At 47.2% G+C, this 23283-nt stretch overlaps 2 protein-coding genes across 5 annotated transcripts in view; one reads left to right on the top strand and one right to left on the bottom strand.

Annotated features, from left to right (window-relative positions):
* Positions 1-1362: 1362 nt before the first annotated feature.
* The window catches only part of TDRD9 (tudor domain containing 9), a 113663-nt gene continuing 91742 nt past the window's right edge, over positions 1363-23283 (top strand). For 2 of the 4 annotated variants that reach the window (XM_086362717.1, XM_086362716.1), the window contains exons 1-2: positions 1363-1841; positions 19169-19284. In XM_086362717.1, coding sequence (XP_086218843.1) covers positions 1546-1841; positions 19169-19284 — 412 coding nt within the window. In that variant the 5' untranslated portion in view covers positions 1363-1545. The remainder of the gene's footprint in view (positions 1842-19168; positions 19285-23283) is intronic. The other 2 variants (XM_086362718.1, XM_086362719.1) reach the window with 1 other exon arrangement.
* On the bottom strand, positions 10513-12527 carry RD3L (RD3 like). Its single transcript, XM_086362720.1, has 3 exons — positions 12292-12527; positions 11607-11912; positions 10513-10959 (listed from the first exon to the last, which is right to left on the bottom strand). The coding sequence occupies exons 2-3, from the start codon at positions 11903-11905 to the stop codon at positions 10662-10664; spliced, it is 597 nt and encodes a 198-aa protein (XP_086218846.1). The 5' UTR covers positions 11906-11912; positions 12292-12527; the 3' UTR covers positions 10513-10661.

The raw sequence follows: 23283 nt of genomic DNA, 5'->3' as shown, positions 1-23283 counted from the left end.
CACTGGGCACTGATGATATTAAGGTGGGCAGGCAGTAACGTCAGTATCTTTGCTGGACTTGTCCTCTCTGCCTTTTCTTTCAGGCTGTTTCCTAGCTTCTGTCTATCTCCACTCACTCTGGCCTGGACCTTTTCAGCTGCTCTGAGGGTTTTAACCACCATCCATTTGTTGATAATCTCCAAAGGTGAACCTCTTACCACCTGTTTCTGTGCAGCTGTGGGGAGGACATTGCCTCCGAGAAATGGATTTAGGAAGGAAGACGAACTCAGTTCAGTTCAGTCGCTCAGTTGTGTCTGACTCTTTGCGACCCCATGAATCACAGCATGCCAGGCCTCCCTGTCCATCACCAACTCCCGGAGTTCACTCAGACTCATGTCCATCGAGTCAGTGATGCCATCCGGCCATCTCATCCTCTGTCGTCCCCTTCTCCTCCTGCCCCCAATCCCTCCCAGCATCAGAGTCTTTTCCAATGAGTCAACTCTTCGCATGAGGTGGCCAAAGTACTGGAGTTTCAGCTTTAGCATCATTTCTTCCAAAGAAATCCCAGGGCTGATCTCCTTCAGAATGGACTGGTTGGATCTCCTTGCAGTCCAAGGGACTCTCAGGAGTGTTCTCCAACACCACAGTTCAAAAGCATAGATTCTTCGGCGCTCAGCCTTCTTCACAGTCCAACTCTCACATCCATACATGACCACTGGAAAAACCACTCAAGGAAGACGCAACTCAAGTTGCGGCCAGTCAAGTTCTGGCCCCCTAAATTCCGTCCAGATGCTCTCAGCTCCCAGAGCCCCCTGCCTTCATCAGCGGATTACCTCCCCTCCAAGTCCTCCTTCACCCAGCTTGTTATCGGTTCTCCCGCAGGTGTCCACTTAGGTGTCATTTTCTCCAAGAAGCCTTCCCTAGCTTTCTTGCTCCTTTCCCCAAATTAGGTGCAAGGTGTCTGAGGTTAGCAGGGTCGGTTTGCCTTTCATCTTCCTCACCCTGAGGTCTATCACTGCGACCCTGCACTGGGCCAGGCGCACAGGAGGTCCGCAATAAACTTCTGTTCCTTCTCGGCCCAGATTGCCAGGCCTTAGACGGAGTAGCCCTGAGGGGGAGGCTGGAGAGACACTGGGGGCGCTGGTCTTGCACATCTACGGTCCCCTGATGCTGGGCCCACCTCCACAAGGCCGAGGGACCCTGAAGGCCTCATTTCCCCAAGTTTGGTAATGGACGGCCAAACCCCGAGTCACGCAGCCTCTGTGTGGGCTGAAGAGCAGTGCTCCCAACAGGCCTAGCGCAGTGCGTTGGCGCCATGGGGTCCTTTGGCGCCACAAGCTCCCAGCAGCCCCGGTGCGTGGAGGGCTCTGATTGGAGGGCTTGTGGTGGGGCGGGGCCAGCGGCCTGAGGTTGAGCAGTGTGCCTTGTGGAGGGCTCTGATTGGAGGGCTTGCAGTGGGGCGGGGCCGCGGGCTCGCCATCTCTTGATCCTGCAGCCAGGTTCCCGCCTCGCCTGTTCACGCTTCTCTGACTGGCGGTTGAGCGGCGCTCAGGCCCGGCTGCGAACATGCTGCGCAAGCTCACCCTCGACCAAATCAATGATTGGTTTACCATAGGCAAGATGGTGACCAATGTGGAACTCCTCGGCTCGCCACCTGCCTTCCCAGCCGAGGCTGCTCGGGACGAGGCACAGCGCAGGGATGCGGCCCCCAGCTCTGACCCTGAGGCTGAGGGCCAGGCTGAGGCTCCAGCTGAGGCTCCAGCTGAGGCTCCGGTCCTGGCCCAGGCCCAGGCCGAGGCCCAGCACCAAGACCAGGAGCAGGCTCCAGCCCAGGCCCAGGCCACGCTGGCACTACCATGGAGGTAGGAGGCTGGGGAGGAGAGAGACGGGTGGGCGCAGTTGTGGGTCTGGGCTTCCAGGACCTGGGCCGTCCCCATCCCGTGAGACCGCGTCCCTGGCCTTGGCCTGTCTGGTGAGGTAGCTGGGCATCAGACAAGCCCCAGTCCGTGGCCTGGACCAGATTAAACTTCTCCACCAGGAGTGGAACCTCCCCAGAGTTTGGGTCAGTGAAAAATCTTTTTATTGATAGGCTTTATTATTATTTTTTAGAGCAGTTTAAATTTACAGGAAAATTGAACAGAAAGTAGAGTCCCAAGTATCTCCTCCTGCTCCAACAATTTCCCTCATTGTTAGTATCTTGCTTTAGTGTGGTATATTTGTATGTTTGTTACAACTGGAATTTATTTTGGAGCCCAAGAAAATGAAATCTCACACTATTTCCCCATTTTCCTCATCTATTTGCTGGCAAACCAATAGATACATCACACACACACACACACACACACACACACACACACAAGTCGCTCAGTCGTGTCCGACTCTGCGACCCCATGGATTGTAGCCCACCAGGCTCCTCAGTCCATGGGATTTTCCAGGCATGAATACTGGAGTGGGTTGCCGTTTCCTTCTTCAATAGATACATCATTATTAACTAAATCCATAGATAAGACAGAGGGTTCATTCTTGGTGGTGTACAGTCTGTGGGTTTGGACAAAGCATGACGATATGTATCCACCATTAGTATCAAAACAGTAGTTCCCCTGCTGAAAAAAATCCCGTGTTCTGCCTGCTCATCCCTCTTTGCCCCACTCCCCATCCCCAGTGGGTAGGCAGCCACTAATCGTTTTCTTGTTTCTAGTTTTGCGTTTTTCACAGTGCCTTATAGTTGCTTCCCTGTGGTGGTCCAGTGGTAAAGAATCTGCCTGCCAATGCAGGAGACCCAGGTTTGATCCCTGGGAGGGGAAGATTCCCCTGGAGAAGGAATTAGCAACCCACTCCAGTGTTCTTGCCTGGGAAATCCCACGGACAGAGTCTGGCGGGCTACAGTCCATGGGGTCGCAAAAGAGTCAGATACGACCGAGCAACTAAACAATCGTTGTTAACCTGCTGTATGTGACCTTTTCAGATTGGCTTCTTTCACTTAGTATTATGCACTTAAAGTTCCGACATGTCTTTCCAGGGCTTGATTACTCATTTCTTTTTAAGTGCTGAGTAACATTCCATTGTCTGAACGCACCATGGTCTGTCGGATCACCACTGAACACTATGTTGGTGCATCCCCAGTTTTGGCAGTCGTGAATGATGCTGCTGCAAACGTCCTTGTGCAGGTTTTGTGGGCCCAGAGGCGTCGGCTCGCCTGGGTAGCTGCCCAGGAGCAGCAGTGCTGCGTCTTTGTGCGGTTTCGTTCGTGCTCCTTCTCCCATTGCTCTTCTGCTGGACTGCGGTGGAATCTGTTCGTGATCTTGGTGGAAATAAAGCAAGAGGACGCCTGCGTTTTCAGGAGACCTAGATCTGGTCAGTCGGAGAAGGCAATGGCACCCCACTGCAGTCCTCTTGCCTGGAAAATCCCATGGACGGAGGAGCCTGGTAGGCTGCAGTCCATGGGGTCGCTAAGAGTCGGGCACGACTGAGCGACTTCACTTTCACTTTTCTCTTTCACGCATTGGAGAAGGAAATGGCAGCCCACTCCAGTGTTCTTGCCTGGAGAATCCCAGGGACGGGGGAGCCTGGTGGGCTGCCGTCTATGGGGTCGCACAGAGTCGGACACAACTGAAGCGACTTAGCAGCAGCAGCAGCAGCAGCAGATCTGGTCAGTAGAAACACCTGCTTGCTCTTTAAAGAAAGTCAGAGTGGAAGCACCTCTTCGCACCTGGGGAATCTGTAGCACTGCTTGGCCCCTTCCCCTCAAGTTCAACGCCCTTTACAGTTGAGATGCTGGTTTTGTTTTTAAAACTTCTTAAAGCTACTCTTGTTCTTTGCCCCTCACCCCTACCCTTTGATCTAGTGGATGGACTCGAGCCTGAGTCAAGGTCTCATGGGCTGTTTCCAGCCTTTGTAAAGCCAAGTGGGACTTGGTATCTTTGGTAAATTTGTTTCTTGGGGGCAGGGAGGGGACAAAGAAACTGTGATACAACTTTCGAGTTGCTGTTCTGTTTCATTTTCACACATTTTGTTTCCCTGAATCGCTCTGGCAAATGATTCCATTGTCTGAATGCACCATGGTCTATCTGGCCCACCCTCGGCCCACCCGCTGCCCTGCTTCGCCCTGTGCTCCCTAGACTTAATGGACAGAACGGTATCGCTTTCAAATAACTGGTTGTTGAAGTAAATTATTACTGACTTTGTCAGAAATGACAAGCACGGATTAAAATGTCCTTTTAACTGCTAAGGACCAGTTTTAAAAATTTTCAATTCTTCATGGGCTAAGACTGTTGTAAAGTCAATAAAAATGAATTTTCAGAGTAGTAAAATGAAAAAAGATAAAATGTAAGCCCCATTTTTAAGATTATTACAATCAGCATGTAAAATAACTTTGTAAATGCAGTAGATGTTTGCCTGCTGCTGCTGCTGCTAAGTCACTTCAGTCGTGTCCAACTCTGCGTGACCTCATGGACTTCAGCCTACCAGGCTCCTCTGTCCATGGGATTTTCCAGGCAAGAGTACTGGAGTGGGCTGCCATTGCCTTCTCCAGATGTTTGCCTACCACCAGTGAAAAGGCAAAAAATTATGACACTGAAAGATGAACCCCTCTCCCCAGGTCAGTGGGTGTTCAGTATGCCTGAGTGACATAGCTCCAGAAAGAATGAAGAGGCTGAGCCACAGTGGAAACTGTGCCCAGTTGTGGATGTGTCTGGTGGTGAAACTAAAGTCTGATGCTGTAAAGAACAGTATTGCATAGGAACCTGGAATGTTAGGTCTGTGAATCAAAGTAAATTGGAAGTGGTCAAACAGGAGATGGCAACATTTAGGTGAAAATTGACATTTTAGGAATCAGTGAACTAAAAATGGATGGGAATGGGTGAATTTAATTCACATGACCATAATATCTACTACTGTGGGCAAGAATCCCTTAGAAGAAATGGAGTAGCCCTCATAGTCAACAAAAGAGTTTGAAATGCAGTACTTGGATGCAATCTCAAAAATGACAGAATGATCTCAGTTCATTTCCAAGGCAAACCATAGTATAGTGCAATTCTCACATCTGCACGTGACTACTGGGAAAACCATAGCTTTGACTGAAGGGACCGTTGTTGGCAAAGTGATGTCTCTGCTTTTCAGTACACTAACTTTGTCATAGCTGGAGCGCCAGAGACTTGATACTTTTGAATTGTGTTGGAGAACATTCAATCCTAACGGGAACCCTGAATGTTCATTGGAAGGACTGATGGTGAAGCTTTAATACTTTGGCCATCTGATGCGAAGAGCCGACTCATTGGAAAAGACCCTGATGCTGGAAAAGATTGAGGACAGGAGGAGAAGGGGGAGACAGAGGATGAGATGGTTGGATGGCATCACTGACTCAGTGGACATGAGTTTGAGCCAGCTCCGAGAGATGGTGAAGGACAGGAGGCCTGGTTTGCGTCAGTTCACGGGGTCGCAAAAAGTCAGACATGACTTGATGACTGAACAACCACAACAAAGCAGAGGGCCCGGTTGGGTCCACCTGGACGCGTGACTCACAGAAACTGTGAGTAACATGTGTGTGCTGTTCTAAACTGAGTGCTCGTGCTGACTGTGGCAGCCGCGGGAAACTGACAGACGGGTGGAGCTGGGATTCAGACACTAGAAGCTGTCGCCTGGTACTGCGGCCGCGCAGAGGCTTTTGACTGATGTCTTCTCTGTGCAGGAGAGTGTCGATATTGGGAGAAAACATTTGATGCAGAGGAAGACAGGCTTTATCAGTGTAGGGTATCACACAGTGAAGCCTTACTAGAGGGGATCAGTCCCTCAGGTGGGAAGAGTAGCGCGCATGAGTCATTGGAGTCTAGTCTGTGGGTGCTGCTAAGTCAGTTCAATGAGCTGCAAGAGTCATGACCACTAGCGTTTAAAAACGGAGCAGCAGAAAATTCCAGTATGCATCACGATAGTTCAGATAAGAGTTGCTCTGTGAGATGGATGCATGTCTGGGTGGTGAGTACGGTCACAGTGTGCGTTTCCTTCTGGAAGGAAGCCGCGCCTGAGGCCCTGTGGTGAGCGATCAGAGATGGCCACGAGCTGGGAGGGTGAGTGGTTTGCAGATGATACGCTCAGTGATGTGGATTTCCTCCTGTCTTGTTTTCCACATGGTATTGTGTTTTTGCTCCTTGGTGCTGATTGTGGGGTATGTTTTCTTTTATTTTTACATTCTCTTTCTTCACCTTGGCATGTGAAAAAGGAAATACTTTGTGACTGTGTTAGGCATTTCAAGCGTTTTCTTCCACGGTTGTCTGCGGGCTTTTCTTTGGAACTCAGGGCCTGGCCCCCAGCTTGAGGCTGGGAGCTGGCCACCCCACCCTCTGCCCAGGGCTGGTCTGTGTGTGGACTGGCCTCTGTCTGCAAAGCTCACAGACTCCTGGCTCACTCCGATCTTGCTCAGCTCCCACTTTTATCTCTTGACTCTCCAGCACCTTAAGGTGTGCTTGATCCCGGAGACACTGCTACAGAAGCTTTCAGATTGCTGTCGTCTGGCGCCTTTATCCAGTTTTCTTTTCTCTTGGTTTCCCATTTCCTTCCTGGTGTGCTGTTCTGTCGATTGAGTGCCTGCTGCGTTGGGCATTTTGCACGTGACATAGGCCACGTAAGCAGTCCGTCCTTCTGACAGACGAGGCTGGTCCTGTCTTACAGCTGCCCCTGGGCTTCCTCAGCTGCGTTGGGAAGCTGCTCCCAGCGCGGGTATCTGATAGGTTGGACAGTGGGTGTGTTTGACTCCACAGCATACGATCTTTTCCTTTTGGCCCTGCCTTTCCATGTCTAGGCCTTGCATAGATGTTAGCGTTTGCTTGTGTTACCATCCAAGGAGTCTGTTTTCTCTTCACCCACAAAGTCCCTGTTTTTTAAAAACCTTCTATTTAACGGATGTAAGTTATTAGGTCATTTCCCCATTCATTGGGAAAGTACTTGAGTGTCTATGTCTTCCATGCGCAGCTGGAGTAGGCTGATGGAGAGGAGGGGCGGTCCGGCGGGAGCAGGCGCCGGGTCACGGTTCGTCTTCGGTCTCAGTGAGAAGCTGCCCCACCCAAGACGTCCGGGGTCACTGGACGGCGCCTGGAGGCTTTGTGCGTGGCCGCCTGTGTGGTTCCCACTCCAGCAGGATGGCTGCTAGTTGAATGAACTGAATGGGGCTGGGGCAGAAACAGGGAGGTCAGGTATCAACTTTTATCAGCGCATATCCTGTTGGCTCTGTTTCTCTGGAGGGTCCTCAGTAATACATCATCCAAGCAGGAGTATCCTCTACAGGGGTATAGACCAGGACAGTGGCAGTGGAGGTGGTGAGCGACGATGGGATTCAGGATGTGTTATTAAGAGGCTGGAACTCTGTAGCCGGATCAGATACCGAATGGGAGTGGGGAAGCAGGCACGGGTGACATCGGGTTTCTGGCCGAGCCCTTGGAAGCTGTTGGGACCCGCTGAGGAAGGCCGGGCCACAGGAAGAACTGGCGTGGGCGGAATACCAGGAGCTTGACCTTGAACATGCTAACTTTGAAATTCCTATTAGATAACGGTAAGTGCAGGTGGTCTGGAGTTGAGGAGAGAAGCTCGCTGTGGGGCTGGACCAGTGGGAGTTTAAGGCTCTGGGTGAGGGAGCCCCGAGCCTGGAGCACGTGGTCATTTAGGTTGTGAGATAAAACGTGCAAAGGCGGCTGAGGAGGAACACCAGCGGGGCCAAGGAAGGGCAGCGGGAAGCCTGTTTATGTAGCGCGTGCTTGGTATCCTGAGTGTGTATCTCTTAGTGCTCTCAAGGAATTATTTTGTGTTGCTTTCCCCACATAACTCCTTGAGGGTGGAGATTTTCAGTGAGTCTCCACCTCAGCACAGTACCTGGCACGTAGCGGGAACTCAGGTGTCCGAGGGAATGAATTGTCTTTGTGGGTCCCAGTTATTTTTATTCTAAAAACGATGAGAATTGCTTCCTCATTTGCTCCTGTCTTGAATAAAGCCTGAAATCTGTCTTTACTCCTCTGACCAGAGCTGATTTCCCTCAGGTTGGGGCGGGGCGCGTGTAATACCCTGGCAACTGAACCATAAAGTATTTTCAGAGTAAGGGTGTTTCACAGTGTATGCTGTTGCACACAGTCTTGTTTGTGATGTGTTTTTTGGCTCCTGCACCATAGCAAGGGGATCAGAATGATTCTGAGATGTCTGCTGGTAAAATTGGATGGATAGGTAGTAGTGTCATTTCCTGAGAAGCGACTGGGAAACACTGGGTGGAGTGCTGAGTTACGCTCTTAGTCTGTGAAGCGTGCTGTTTGGATTCCTCTGTTCCTTTCCTGCATTTTACTTATCCTGTTAGCGTACCTCTGTGATTTGGTTTAGAGCATGTTGATTTTAAGTTGCCCGTGGGCCTCCAAAGGAGGTGTCAGGTAGGCAACCGGCTGTGTGCATTTGGGGCTGGAGGGGCCTGCCCGGCTGGCGTGCATCCCCGCTCTGCCAGGCAGCATCACTGTGCTGTTGGGGAGCCCTTGAACAGGCGTGAGGCCGTCTGCTCATCTGTCCGATGGGAACAGCATCACCTGCTTTCGAGTTCAGGATTGAGTGGGACACGCATGTGGTGCTCAGCGCAGTGCCTGCGTGGAGAGCCATGGCCGCCTGTTACTAGGTGGGCCGAGCTGGGAACAGTGCCGCCTTTCGAGAGCTGGCCGTGTGTCAGGCTACCAGAGTCCTGTTAGTGGATTAGTGTGTGTATTCCTTACTGTTCCCAAGCTCAGACCGTTAGCTGCTGTGCTGATACTTCATCTTTGTAAACCGTACCTGAAGCTTTCCTCCCCGCGTTTGTACCCACTTATGTTTTTAATCCTCATTCTTTTGTCGATTTAAAGTACTATAAATAGCCCTGTGTATAAATGTGTGCATCTACTAATATTTCAGGAAGTTACTTGTGTTATACTTTCTACTTGATTTGTCAGTTTTTAAGGAACAACTCTAGTTTTAAGTTATATACACTGATACTGACACAGGAAATGTGGTTATTGGGTTATTGCCGAAGACGAAAGTGGGAGGTGGAGGCTGAGAATGCCGAGGGCAGCGCGTTTCCCACCCCTTGCCGAGTCTGGGTGTACAGCTGGTTTGTGCCTTATGGGCGACTCAGTGGTGGGGGTCCGTCTTCTTCCTGGGCTGCTGGGATGACCTACCGTCTACAGCCTCTTCAGTCACTGTAAGCTTTTTGATACGAACTATATTTAAAACTTTATTTTCTTCCCTTCTGGACAGAGAGGATTGCCCTTTCTTGAAAGTGCTGTAGACTTGGTCATTTCTTTTGTGCAGTGGCTGTTTGAGGTGCCTTGTGGGAGGAAAATGTTTTAAGCCTCTTCATGGTGTGTATTTTCTGATACACATGCTGAGGCTGCCGGTTCTAGTACTGAATTTCATAGACAAATTCCAAATTCTATTAAAACAAAAATTCTGTGAGGACCTATCATATAGCATAGGGAAATCTACTCAATACTCTGTAATGGTCTTTATGGGAAAATAATCTAAAAAAGAGTGGGTCTGTGTATATGTGTAACTGATTCAGTTTGCTGTATAGCAGAAACCCACACAGCGTCGTAAATCAACGAGACTCCCATAAAAATTACTTAAAACCCTGTTTCCATCGTTGATGCAGTGTCGGACCTCTCTTTTCTGCTTCCTGCATTCAGTGCTCAATGAGCAGCTGTGCACTTTGGGGAGCATTTCTCTTTCCCACAAATAGTTCTCACTCCGTGAACTCTTAGAGTGATGGGAGAAGCCATAGTTATGTTCCGAAAACCAAACAGAGAGGGAGCAGGCGTGAAAGGTGTCTACTCTAAGTCTGCTTGGGGAGTGTTCCCATTTACCTTGTCTTATTAAACCCTGGTTGTGTTGACACCAGGATGGCCTGGAGACGGGAGTGGCTGCCCACTCCAGTATTCTTGCCTGGAGGATGCCACGGATGGAGGAGCCTGGCAGGCTACAGCCCGTGGGGTTGCAAAGAGTTGGACATGGCTGAGCGACTAACACAGTATTGGTTTAGATCAGCATTGATTGTTTTTCTTTGAGAGTAGCAGTTACCAGTGTTGTTAAACCAGTTCATTTATTTTTATTCATAGTATAGATCTGTGTTTTTTTATACTTCTCTTAATGTTGGTTGAGATTAAAGATGAATCTGAGTGTTGAGGTGAAGCACTGCTTTGCTTGCAGACCACACGTAGTTTTCTCCCTCCCTGCCGCCTTCCCCCACAGAGAATGACTGACTCAGTCTTATATTGTAAAGGTAAGATTCACAGTAATCATTTATTTTATTCAATACATAGCTTCCTTTTAGAATAAAAGTCAAAGTTAATTTGTCAAATTTTATACTTCATACTTTCATATAAATTTCATATTTCAAATTTCAGAATAAAACTTAGTTTCTGTGAGTTGTGTTTGAGGTATAAGAAAATACTTCAAACAGTTTTTCAAAATATTTAGGAAATATTTTAGTTGAAAGCATACTGTTCAGTGAAAACATTGCATTTTAAAAGTGGCTAGAAAAGGAACACTATTTCAAATATCGACTACATCACAGAAATTTTAGCTTCTGATCTTGCAACAAAGAGTAACATCAAGTCACATCACTTTCTCTTAATGTTAAGAGTTCTGATGCTAAGATGGTCACCAAAAAACTCTTCTCTCTGGGTATAGGTAACTTAACTTGATGGGTAGTAGTACGGTAGGTTCCATATTCGATGTGAGAATGTCGGGAACCTGTTCTTTGTGTTTCTGTCTACATAACTTGAGATGGTGGGGATTTCATCTTTCTCTGGACCCTCGGAGCTGCCCCCTGGGGTCACGGAGCGCACAGGGCAGGCTGCGCCCGGGGACCCTTCCAGGCACTCCTGCTGACTGCCCCCGTCAGCGCTGCTCAGGAAGTCTCTCAGAACTTGCTTGAAGATGTAGACGATTTCCCACGGCAGTACATCATTTTCTGCCAGAACTTCTCGAAATCTAGAGGCAAAACACTTGTGAGTATTCAGTTCAGAAAATCTCTTGTCATAACCCTTTATCTCAAAAATTCAGCTTAAATAATGTGCTCATATAGTAGTTATCCATCTTTAGCGTAAACTGCTGGAGAAGGCAATGGCACCCCACTCCGGTACTCTTGCCTGGAAAACCCCATGGACGGAGGAGCCTGGTAGGCTGCAATCCATGAGGTCGCTGAGAGTCGGACACGACTGAACAACGTCACTTTCACTTTTCACTTGCATGCATTATAGAAGGAAATGGCAACCCACTCCAGTGTTTTTGCCTGGAGAATCCCAGGGATGAGGGAGCCTGGTGGGCTGCCGTCTAGGGGATCACACAGAGTCGGACACGACTGAAGTGACTTAGCAGCAGCAGTGTAAACTGCACATTTCTTTAAAATTATGCTTCTAGTGAAGAAATTTTGAAAGTGACTTTAAAACATTTCCTAGCCAGTGAGTTATCAACAGATTTTTTTTTTCTTGTTCAGCCCATTCTTAGGGATTTTGGTTGCTGAGCATTTGATACACACGGTTAAAGGACTTATATGATAAATAACGATCTCCACTCTAAGTGTAAAAGGAGCTGAGAGCTGACAGCAGACATCAGGAGAAGAGAGTGTAGAGTTTTACCTGCTGAGAACAGTTCCCGTTTGGCACGGTTGAACCTGTGAGCAGAGAACTTCGAGTTGTCTTTGTTCAGTAGCTGGAATGGCTGTGTGGGGATGCTGGTAGCTTCTCAGCCAGTTGTAATCCACACCTGTTTTTTTCACTTTTTGCTCATTTTCGATCTCTTGTATCAGTCTCTCCCGTTCCTTCAGATGCCATTTTAATTCCCGAAGCAGAGTCTTTGTCACTACATCTGAGTCAGGGTAGTGTGTGGATTTGTAGGAATCATGTTTTGGCCATTTCATCCAGCCAAAAAATGGCATTTTAAGCCTGTGGAAAAGCTTTCACTTGTTTACTTGCATAAAATGTTATGGTTCTGATCAGCAAATATTTGTTTCTTTACAGTAAATTTGCCAGAAAAGTGCATGAATTTTTCACTGGTTAGATATACAGGTCAGACTAAGATTAGAATGGATTATTTCTAACTAGGTCAGTGCCAAAAACCAGGCTTTCGAAATACTTTTATGTAGCTAAGCAGGAATGAAATACAGTCAGGGATAATCTACAGACTGAACACTTCCTGAAAATAACACTAACACTTGCTATTAAAAGTTCTTAGGAGGCTCTATAATATTAACATATAGGAAAGTGCTGTCCGCAAACAGACTTCTGACTTAGGTTTTTTATACAGAAAAGGTTTAAAGGTTACCTGTGAAGTTGCTGGGTCCAACGTGGCCTGTTGCTAAAGAGTTCACTTGAATTGGTGATGGAGCTGTGCTTCACACAGGCACGTCTCCTCCTCCTGGATGGGTCCCCTGTTGAGAGAATGAGCCGCCTCCTTTCCCCACTGAAACCGTCTTCAAAATAAATAACTTTCTGTGTTAGGAAGGAGGCCGTGATGTCTTCATTTGGAGAGAATGCTCCTTAATCCACCTTGTAAGTAACCTAGAAGAAAGGACAAAAATAACTCACTGTTTAATCTTTACAAATTATATAACGCTTCGCCTTTTGAATGTAGCTGTCTCTTTGAAAAAGATGCCGGCAGCCACGGATTCTGGTCCTAAATGCATTTAGACATATCTTTGGTGAAGAGATGAAGAAAGGTCGTCTGAAGCACCACAGATGCGCTCCCAGCTAAAGTGAAGACTGTCGCATGATGTGATGCTCTGTGTGCGTAGCTGCAGGTCACAGTTTAGTGCTGTATTTTTATGCCTGTAGAGCTCTAAAAATAACCATGTTGCTTTTATTCTTCAGCTTAACTTTCAGGCCATTTGGAAGTCAGGTCACTGTCCCCGCTAATGAAAGCATGGGAAAGGGATGGGACTTGACTCCGCACAATATACACACGATACACATTCTGAGAAAACACGCTACAGTTGTGCAAAGTAGGCAAAGAATGCTAGATATTAGTCCTGTGAAATATTTAGCAAATGTTACATTCTGTACACATTTTGTTTTTTTTCTAAATAGTATTTAAATTTGTATATTTAAACAAGTTGCAATGCATTACATATATTACATACAGTGAAGTAGATAACTTTGTAATCTCTAGAAGCATGGTGATAAGGCAATCTACTGATTGAGGTCAGAAAAAAAAAGAGACATAAGAACATATAAAGTTGAAAACAAAATCTTACAGTTCATTAAAGAAAATAATTTCTGGTTTTCTTCTGGAGCTGAGAGTGAAACTTGCACTTACTGTTCGGGTGAGTGCCGGCGTGTAAGGTCCTTGTGAGGGTTTTCTGTCCCAGAGCCTGTGTGTCTTTCCCTGCAGTGTGGACAGGTTCTTGACTCTCTGGGTCTGTGAAATGACTGCACAGCGCTTCCCTTTTATAATATGTGTTTCTTGTGTTGCTCTTTCCTCCAACTGAACTGTGACGAGTAGACCTCATTCATCCGCATCAGACCTGCATGTCACGCACGATAAAGAGGGATGCGTGTGGTCACCCTGCAGCTCCTGTTACTCACATGTTAGAAAACCCAGATGTCAGGGTTCATTATCTGCAACGAGCAGGTTTTCACATCGCATTGTGTGTAGCGCCGTGCGAAGGACGGGAGGAAAGTTTCTCGTGACAGAGCTGTCCTCTCGGATTTCCTCCTGACAGCACCGTGAACCACGCAGCTTCTCCCTCTGAATAACCTCCTCGTCGTTGCTTTGGTTCTTCACGTTTGCCTCTGAAGCGTCAGAGCTGTACTGGGTTGGAAGATGACCCGCATTTCTGTCCCGGGCTGGCTTGCTTGCATACCGGTGTCTGTCCCTGCGTGACCCTTCAGCTGCGCTCACACTGGTTCTGCTGAGGGGCTTGTCTTTCTTTTCCGTGTACCTACACTGTAACTCTTTTTCAGGGCCTGTTTTAAATACCAGCTAATTTTTTCTTCGGTCTGAGGGAAAAACATCATTTTCCCTTGACCCCTGTTTGCTTGAGCTCTGGTCGCATCTCTCTCCACTGCTATACTACTGTCCTTTAAGACCAGGTCTGTTCTGCCCCCGCTGGGGTTGCGGCTCTCCTTCTCTCAGCAGGTACCCTTGACTGTGCCGACTGTGCCAGGCCCGGGTGCATGTCGGGGACTGGGGGCCACGGGAGGCAGCGGTGGACAGACTGACTGTTCCCTGCCCTGCGGGCCCGTGGGCAGACGAACCCGAGTCCCCGAGGGGCCAGTGTGGTGGTCCTGGCACACTCAAGGCCTCCCTGGTTGGCTGCGGGGGTTGGGGAAGGCCTTCCTGGGGACGGGCTGTCCTTGGAGCAGAGACCTAAGGGTCACTGAGTAAGCCACACAGAGAACTTCTCGAGGGGCGGTCTCCCGCCTCCCCTTGACCTGTTAGCACCTAGCTAGCTATCAAGGCTTGCCCAAGTCTGATCTTGACAGAACGTTTCCTACCGCCTGGACTCACATTCAGTACATTTTCCTTTGATCTTCCTTGGATAAGCCAGTTTTTCTAATACTTAGGGTGTGCCGCCTGTAGTATTACACATTTTGTTTCTTCTGTCCTAGCTCCTGAGGTCATTAGATTGAAACAGAGCCCAAATGTCATTCTCTGATTAAAGCAGTTCCCCTACTGTAATGTAGATAGAGACAGAAGTATTTGTAGATCCGGGTAAGGAAGTACTTTTGCATTAATCCTGCCTGTTCATCAGAGTATAATCAGAATAATGTTGGATTTTGTTCATCAAACATTTTAGTAAGTTGAATAAGTGAATTTTTTCTAATTAATTGTAACCTGGTGAAGCTGTTTTGTGTGGAAGACATAAAACTTGAACTGTGAAGCAGTTAGGTTAATTCCTTTTTGGTCACTGTCATGGTTTTCTAGGCTACATCTTGGCTGAATTGTAGAAAATTTTATAAGACAAAGTGAGATAGGATCATATCATCCCTAGTGTGCGTGTGTGTAAAAGTGTAAGATGTATAAGGAAGTACTTAAATTTAAGTCTAAAAAGACAAAACTTTGGAATCCTGAAGGGCAGGCTAAGGAGCCAGATTGTGTATAAGCAGATTTTGTATATTTGCGACCAGGGCCACCTTACACAGTTCTCAGCAGCTTTCTCTTGCAATTAAAGGCAGGTTTTTCATTGTAAGGAGACTACTGTCTTCCTGTTTTTAATTCCTTTGCTACTGACCTCAAAGTTCTGGATTATTGGTTCTTTTTTTTTTTTGTCTGTTAAAGATGCAGTCACCATTTGAGAAACTGATGTTGAATTTCCTTTCCCAGTATTATTCCCTCCATAAGACGTCTCACACTAAAAGCCGCGTTTTCATGGGGCTGTGCTCGTGTCTCCCTGGCTGGAGGGAATTCGCAGCACGTGCCCGGGTTAGGTGCAGCTCTCAGGTGGCCTCTGTTGTTGCCCTTGACCTTGGTAGACATGTTCACAGTTTTATAACTCGTTCATTAATATTTTCCTTTTTTGTGTTCTTGTTTAAAGCCTTCTTTACTCCAAAGTTATGACATAGGGGAAGATCAGCGTTTTAGGCTTAAAAAATAAGTACCCCTTGGGTGTAGTTGGTTTGGAGTTAATTAGTGGTTGGTGTGAGGTGGGGGGTCCCCAGGTTGGATAGCCATTATCCAAAGTCAGTGGTTGTCGCTTCGCCCAGCAGCGCTCCTGACGGCTCCTAGCGCAGTCCCTGTGGGCGTGCCCTGGGCGCTTGGAGTATCCTCATATCGTGGGCCCTGGGTCTTGTCACACCCTGTGGGGCTGCAGGTTCCACCCAGCCTCCTGTGGGCAGCGATCCGAGGCCCATCGGGGCCTCCGAGCCTCGGCAGGGCTGTCCGGATCTGTCCTCAGTTCTCCAAGTCCGTGCTGGGCTGTCTGGGCTTGGTGCCGTGCGCCCAGCCCGGGTGAGCACAGCGGTTCCTAGGGGTTCCCGGGGGTCTGCAGCGTCCCAGGTGCTGTCCCGCCCAGGGCCTCCCTCTCCCGGTCCTCTGGCTGGAAGCCGGGGCTGTCTTGTCCTGTTCTGCCCAGCACTTCCTGCAGCAGCCTCTGCCCTCTAGGCCGAGCAGTGGATAGATTAAGAAAAAGGGCCGTGAGAGTTTGTGCTGCCGACAAGGGTCCATGTAGTCAAAGTGGTGGTTTTTCCTGTAGTCATGTACGGATGTGAGAGCTGGACCATAAAGAAAGCTGAGTGCCAAAGAATTGATTTCGAATTGTGGTTCTGGAGAAGACCTGAGAGTCCCTTGGACTGCAAACCAGTCCATCCTAAAGGAAATCAGTGCCCCTACACCTCTGCCTGTGCCAGGGCCCCCGTGCATTTTATAGTGTGGGGAGTTCAGGCCAGGGGCTGCCAGAGCTAAACACGATGCTCTATGCCTGGTGAGCGCTCTGCATTCTCGTCTCTCCCTAGTCTGCCCGGTACCGCTTACTGGTCAGCGTTCCGCAGCAGCTGCGGAGGCATTCTGCCGGGAGTCACAGCTCCCTTCTGTGCGGGTGCAGTGTGCTTACCCATCTAACTGGAAGCTGGAGCCTTGAACTAATTCTTTTTTATTTTATTTATTTTATTTTTTTAAATTTTATTTTATTTTTTAACTTTACAATATTGTATTGGTTTTGCCATATATCAAAATGAACTCATTCTTGACTCCTCGTCACTCAGTCGTGTCTGACTCTTTGTGACCCCATGGACTGTAGCCTGTCAGGCTCCTCTGTCCATAGGATTCTCCAGGCAAGAATACTGGAGTGGGTTGTCCTGCCCTCCTCCAGGGGATCTTCCCAACCCAGGTCTCCTGCATTGCAGGAGGATTGTTTACCATCTGAGCCACCAGGGAAGCTGGTTATTTTACATACGCCGTGTCTAATAATGACGGCATATTCTATGGGCTCCACTTTAACCGCTGCCCCTCTGGTCTGAGCGATGTCATCTCTGGCCTTGGTTATATGGTGCTCTGTTAGGTGGTCTCCCTGCTTTTCTGCTGTGTCTGAGCCCCCATCATTCCACCCCACTTTACCTGATCAGAGCCATCCTGTTAAAATAGGAGCCAGGTATTGTTATTTCTCTGTCTGAGTGCCAAACTCAACTCACTCAGAGAAAAGGCCAAAATCTTTAGGATTAGCCCCTGCCAGTCCCCTGGTTCTCCTCTGCCCGAATCCCTGGCTCTTCTGTACCTCTACCCCCACCAAACCAGGCTTTCTCTGCTGGAGCCACATGGGCCTCTTGCCCACCTTCCTGGCACTTTGGCCTCAGGGCTCCTGCTTTCCTGACTGCCTCCCTCAGAGAGCTGCCCAGCCTTCATTTCTGTCTGGTCTTTGCCTGAGTGTTCCCCTGTATATTTTATACCCACACACCCCCCACATTTTCTTTATCCATTCCTCTGTTGATGGTCATTTGGGTTGCTTCCATGTCTTCAGTTCAGTTCAGTCACTCAGTCATGTCTGACTCTTGGCAACCCCATGGACTGCAGCACACCAGGCTTCCCTGTTCATCACCAACTTCCAGAGCTTGCTCATGTTTTTCGACTCATGTCTGTTGAGTCGGTGATGCCAGCCAACCATCTCTTCCTCTGTCATCCCCATATCCTTTTGCCTTCAGTATTTCCTAGCATCAGGGTCTTCTCCAGTGAGTTGGCTCTTTACATCAGATGGCCAAAGTATTGGAGCTTCAGCTTCAGCATCAGTCCTTCCAATGAATATTCAGGACTGATTTCCTTTAGGATTGACTGGTTTGATCTCCTTGCAGTCCAAGGGACTCTCAAGAGTCTTCTCCAGCACCACAGTTCAAAAGCATCAATACTTTGACTCTCAGCCTTCTTTGTGGTCCAACTCTCACATCCATATGTGACTATTGGAGAAACCATAGCTTTGACTAGATGGACTTTTGTCAGTAAAGTAGTGTCTTGGTTATTGTAAATACTGGGGTGCGTGTATTTTTTCAAATTAGAGTTCTTTTCTGGGTATGTGCCCAGGAGTGGGATTGCAGGGTCATACAGTAACTCCTGTTTTTAAAGAAGCCTCAGACTGTTGTCCGCAGGGGCTGCACCGTTTTGCATTCCCACCGACAGGGTGGGAGGGGCCCTTCTCCCACGCCCGCCCGCGCTTGTTGCACGTGGACTCGAGAAGGAAGTGATTTGGCTGCCAGGTCTTGCTTGTGGCGCGCAGGCTCAGTGGCTGTGGCGCTGAGCTTGTGTGCCCTGCATTGGAAGGCAGAGTCTTAACCACTGCACTGCCAGAGCTCTCCCTATCATTGTAGACTTTTTGATGGTGGCCGTTCTGACTGGCGTGAGGTGGCACTTACTGTTGTTTTGACTTGCATTTCTCTCATAATTACCAGTGTTGAGATCTTTTCATGTGCTTGTTGGCCATCTGGATATTGTCTTTGGAGAAATGTTTATTCGGGTCTTTTGCCCTTTTTTTTTTTACTGTTTTTTTTTTTAATTGAGCTGTGTGAGCTGTTTGTATAGTTTGGCAATTAAGCCCTTGTTGGTTGAATTATTTGCAAATATTTTCTCGCATTCTGTAAACTGTCTTTTCTTGGTTTCATCTCCTTTGCAAAAGCTTGCAAGTTTGATTAGGTCCCATTTGTTTATTTTTGCTTTTATTTCTGTTGCCTTGGGAGACTGACCTAAGAAAACATTGCTATGCTATGTCAGAGAATGTTTTGCCTTTGTTCTCTCTGAACCTGTAGTCTTGACTGCCTTTAGTTCAAAAGGATCCTCATGCAAAAGTGAGCTGCGGAGGCTCGTTCTGACACCCTGAGCCTCCATGCGCGTCTCTGCACATGCTCCCTGTCTGCAGCGCAGCACTGCTCTCGGGGAGGCACGGAGGGCGTTGCAACAGATTCTGGTAGATTGCCCTGCAGAGGAAGTGGCTGTGTCCGTTTACTGCCCTCTCCTCGGGATCTGAGACCATTTGTTCTTTTGGCCAATTTGAAGGATGAAAAAACTTTCTCATTGCTTTAATTTGCATCTCTTTGGTGACTGAGAATTTGATTGTATTTTCATTTGTTTATTGATGCTTTGCAATTTTTCTTGTAGGGCTTAATGTAAAAGTTATTTATTCAAGAATTCTCCTAGCATATGGACATTTCTTAGCTTTTTATAAACAGTATAGTTTTTATAGGACTTTTGTAAACAGTATAGTAACTTTTAATATTCTTTGCAGGCTCCTGGGTGAAAAGAACGCAGAAACGGAGTATATTGACAAATACAGACAACTTGAAGCACAAGAATTTTATCTGTATTTCCTTGATCACTTAATCAGCGGGTCAGATAAAACAGGTATCTTTAAATATCATAGAATATGTGTGAATTGTTCACAACATTAAGTTCTTAAACGTCTTTAAAAATGTAGTATTATTTTGATCAATGAAGAATCCATGTTACTTGTTAATTCAGGATTTTTAGGGGAGTGAGTGTATGATAGATTATACATTGCCAGTGTGTCATAGGTTGTAAGTTGCTCATTTTTTTCTCTTTTAAGTGTAGTGTCTAAAATAGTCTGCCTTTTGGAAGACTACTGATGGTCCCTTACCTTACTGTTAATTTGAAATACTTGAAATTGTTATTAAAGTTATTATATGGAGAAGGAAATGGCAACCCACTCCAGTCTTCTTGTCTGGGAAATCCCATGGACTGTAGAGAGGAGTGTGATGTAGGAGCCAGGCTCCTCTGTCCATGAGGTCACAAAAGAGTTAGACACAACCGAGTGACCAAACAGCAACAACAACAATAACTGTGTGAGTTTGTGAATATACTATAACCAGTCATCCACTTTAAAAAGCCGGGTTTTATAGTATATAAAACATACCTTGATGAAAATTCAGTTGGAAACAACAGGTATGCAAAGAAGCAGGAAAATATATCCTTGATTAAGAGAAGAATCAATCAATCAATCAAAATTCACCCAGAACTGACACAGGTGTTCATATTAGCAGATAAAAACATTTATTGATACGTAGTTTTTATAACTACATTTCATATGTTAAAAAAGTTAAATAGAGAGACCTGAAAGATTTTTTTAAAGACCCAAATTAAACTTCTAGAGATGGAAGCTCTTGCATATGAGATAAAAAGAACTCTGGAGACATCTGGGTTAGTCCAGTGGTTAAGACTCCTTGCTTCCACTGCAGGGGGCATGGGTTTGATCCCCGGTCAGGGAACTGAGATCCTACATGTCCTGCAGCAAAAAAAAAAAAAAAAAAAAAGCGATAGATTAGATTTTGCAAAAGAAACAATGAACTAGAAGGCATAGCAATAGAAACTATGAAACGCTGGGCTGGAAGAAGTGCAAGCTAGAATCAAGATTGTTGGGAGAAATATCAATAACCTCAGATATGCAGATAACACCACCCTTATGGCAGAAAGTGGAGAGGAACTAAAAAGCCTCTTGATGAAAGTGAAAGAGGAGAGTGAAAAAGTTGGCTTAAAGCTCAACATTCAGAAAACGAACATGGCATCCGGTCCCATCACTTCATGGCAAATAGATGAGGAAACAGTGGAAACAGTGTCAGACTTTATTTTTTTGGGCTCCAAAGTCACTGCAGATGGTGATTGCAGCCATGAAATTAGAAGACGCTTACTCCTTGGAAGGAAAGTTATGACCAACCTAGACAGCGTATTAAAAAGTACCCAGCAAAAATATTTTTCAAAAATGAAAGTAAAAGAGTATTTCAGATGCATGAAAGATAAACGAATTTATCTACTCACATGTAGAAATTTAATGATGTTCATTAGCCTATAAATGTGAGTTTTCTGTTTTATTTTTAAAAATCATCTGTATCATTAAACAGTTAAAAAATTATTATAGTTTTAAGAATAACTGTATTAAAACAAAATTTTAAAGAATACATAAATATGTAAAAACAAAAATTTAAAGAATACATAAATGTGTAAAATAAAAGACAGAAGTCCTTTTTAATCTCTCCTCCTCCCATGGGTGCAGCTGTTCAGAGTTTACATTAAGCTCGTCACTTCCTGTGAGAGTGCACTCTTTTTCTCTGTGGGTTTTCTTGTTAGCATTAGGCCTGATTCATATGGTAGAAGTAAGTTTTTATTCTTTTGCTTTGCAAACGCTTATCCCTCACAAGCTTCCTACCGGCCAGCCAGGAAGTTCTACACCCTTCCCTTCTGCCCTGTGTGCTCACGCTGTGATGTAGAGATAGAAGCTGGGATTCGAGTAATGTTTTCCTTTTCAGCCTTTTTGAAAATTTCAGCATACAGCCCGTATATAAAAGTATATCAGTCCTTTTAACGGTCTTCACTTGGACTTCTTGATAATATAAAATACTGATACCTTTCATCAATTCTGAAACAGTCTGAGCTGTTATCTCGGAGACCCCCACCCTCATTTAGCTTGCATTTTTCAGTTTTCAGTCACCCAGCTGTCTGCTGGTCACTTTCTCCTTGTTGGTCTTTCTCCTGAGGCAGAAGCAGCTATGAGTTCTTTGTTTCCGTCTCTGTGTCCCAGTCTGGTTAGAGACTTTGCCCTGGTGTTTTCTTCTGTCTCACCAAACTTTTGGATTTTTAAAGATGGTGTTTGTATATTTAATCTGGTATCTTTAGTTGTCCTGAGGGGGAATATTTGTCTGAACAATGCAGTACCTTATTACCAGAAGTGATCGTTCAAAGTGATCGTGTGTGTCCTTTGATCTGATGTTTACTTGTGCTAAGAAAAGTACAACACCGTACGTGTAAGAATAGTCAGTGCATCATTGCTTATGTAAGGGACACCTTTCGAATCTCTTCAGTGTCAATGAACAGAAGACTGGCGATTTTTAAAATATTTATTTATTTTTTTAATTGAAGGATAATTGCTTTACAGAATTTTGTTATGAATCAGCCGTAGGTGAGGACTGGTGATTTGACCTGTGTAAGGGAGTTTGCAGATGTTGCTAGAAGCCCGCCACTTACTTACTGTGGACAGATGGCCGTCGTTGCCGTCTCATGGGGAGGTGTGTTAGTTTTAAGATGGTGCTTGGTACCAGGGCCCTTCCCGTTGCCCCTGCGTACTCAGCGCCCGGCACACACCTGCTGGCCCCTGCGCGGAAGCCACTAGACTGCAGAGGGATGCCTGCGAGTCCCAGTGTCTGCTCTTGGAACTTTTGATTTGGGTTCATATTTGAAACTATTTGCAATCTCTGTCCGTGGCACCTTTAATATATTTGGAAATTTTCACTAGGGAGTCATACAGCTTTGGCTGCACTTGGAAGATTCACTCCAAGACCAGTGTTTATCAAGATGTGAGCCAGGGACGGTGGGGAGCAGTGAGAGCAGAAGTTGAAAAGGCCTGGCCTCTGCTCTTAGAGAGGCCATCATGTGACCACACAGTTACACGAAGCGGGGCTTTAGAGGTGAATGCTCTGGAACGTAGCTCTCTGCGGACCTGGGACAAGGACTGTAACTTGAGCTGGGGTTCAGGAAAGTCATAATCGGGACTGGAGCTGAAGGATGAGTAGAAGTTTTAGAAGTTACCTAGGCAGCATGGGGATCGGGGAGAGGGGAATGTGTGCCAAGGGCTGTAACGGGGGAGAGTCTGAGGCTCCAGCCTTGGGAGCGTGCAAGGCACTCATTCGTGTCTGACTCTTTGTGCCCTGTGGACTGTACAGTCCATGGAGTTCTCCAGGTCAGAAGACTGGAGTGGGTAGCCTTTCCCTTCTCCAGGGGATCTTCCCAACCCAGGGATTGAACCCAGGCCTCCCGCATTGCAGGTGGAGTCTGTACCAGATGAGCCACCAGGGAAGCCACCAGCCCTGGGCGAGGGCCGGCATTGCTGGGTGTGGGGGCCTGGGTGGGGGCAGCGGGGGACTGAGTCACAGCCCTCCCAAGAGGCCCACACCTTCATCTTCAGAGCGGTGGTGCCTGCGCTGCGTCCCTGGTAGAAGGAGCTTTGCAGCTCTGATGACGTTAAGGAGCTTGAGGTGGGGGTGCTGCCGGGTGGGCCCGGAGTAAGCACAGGGCTCTTCCCAGAGTCAGTAGTGGATGTGACGGCAGGCACCGTGGGCTGCATGATTCGAGTAAGGGGCAGGAAGCCAGGGGACGCAGGCCCTCCGGAAGCTGAAAAGGTGTGGGGACGGTTCTCCCCAGAGCCTGCAGAAGGAGCCAGCCAGACTGCTGTGGGCCTCAGATGCTCAGAGCTGTGGGAGAGGCAAGGTGTGCAGTGTGAGCGTGAGGCTCAGGGTCCTTGTCTCAGGAGCCGGGAAGCTGAGCGTGCTCGTGGGGGAGATGCAGCTGCTGGCGGGGGCCAGCCTGGGGCGGAGAATTCTGGTCCTAGTGCTCAGA

Source organism: Bos grunniens, chromosome 21, assembly GCF_055505025.1.
Source record: "Bos grunniens cultivar Pamir isolate PY7600 chromosome 21, Bosgru_T2T1.0, whole genome shotgun sequence".
NCBI classification, from domain to species: domain Eukaryota; kingdom Metazoa; phylum Chordata; class Mammalia; order Artiodactyla; family Bovidae; genus Bos; species Bos grunniens.
Note: the sequence above shows the minus strand (reverse complement) of the source record. Positions and strands in the feature narration are given on the sequence as shown.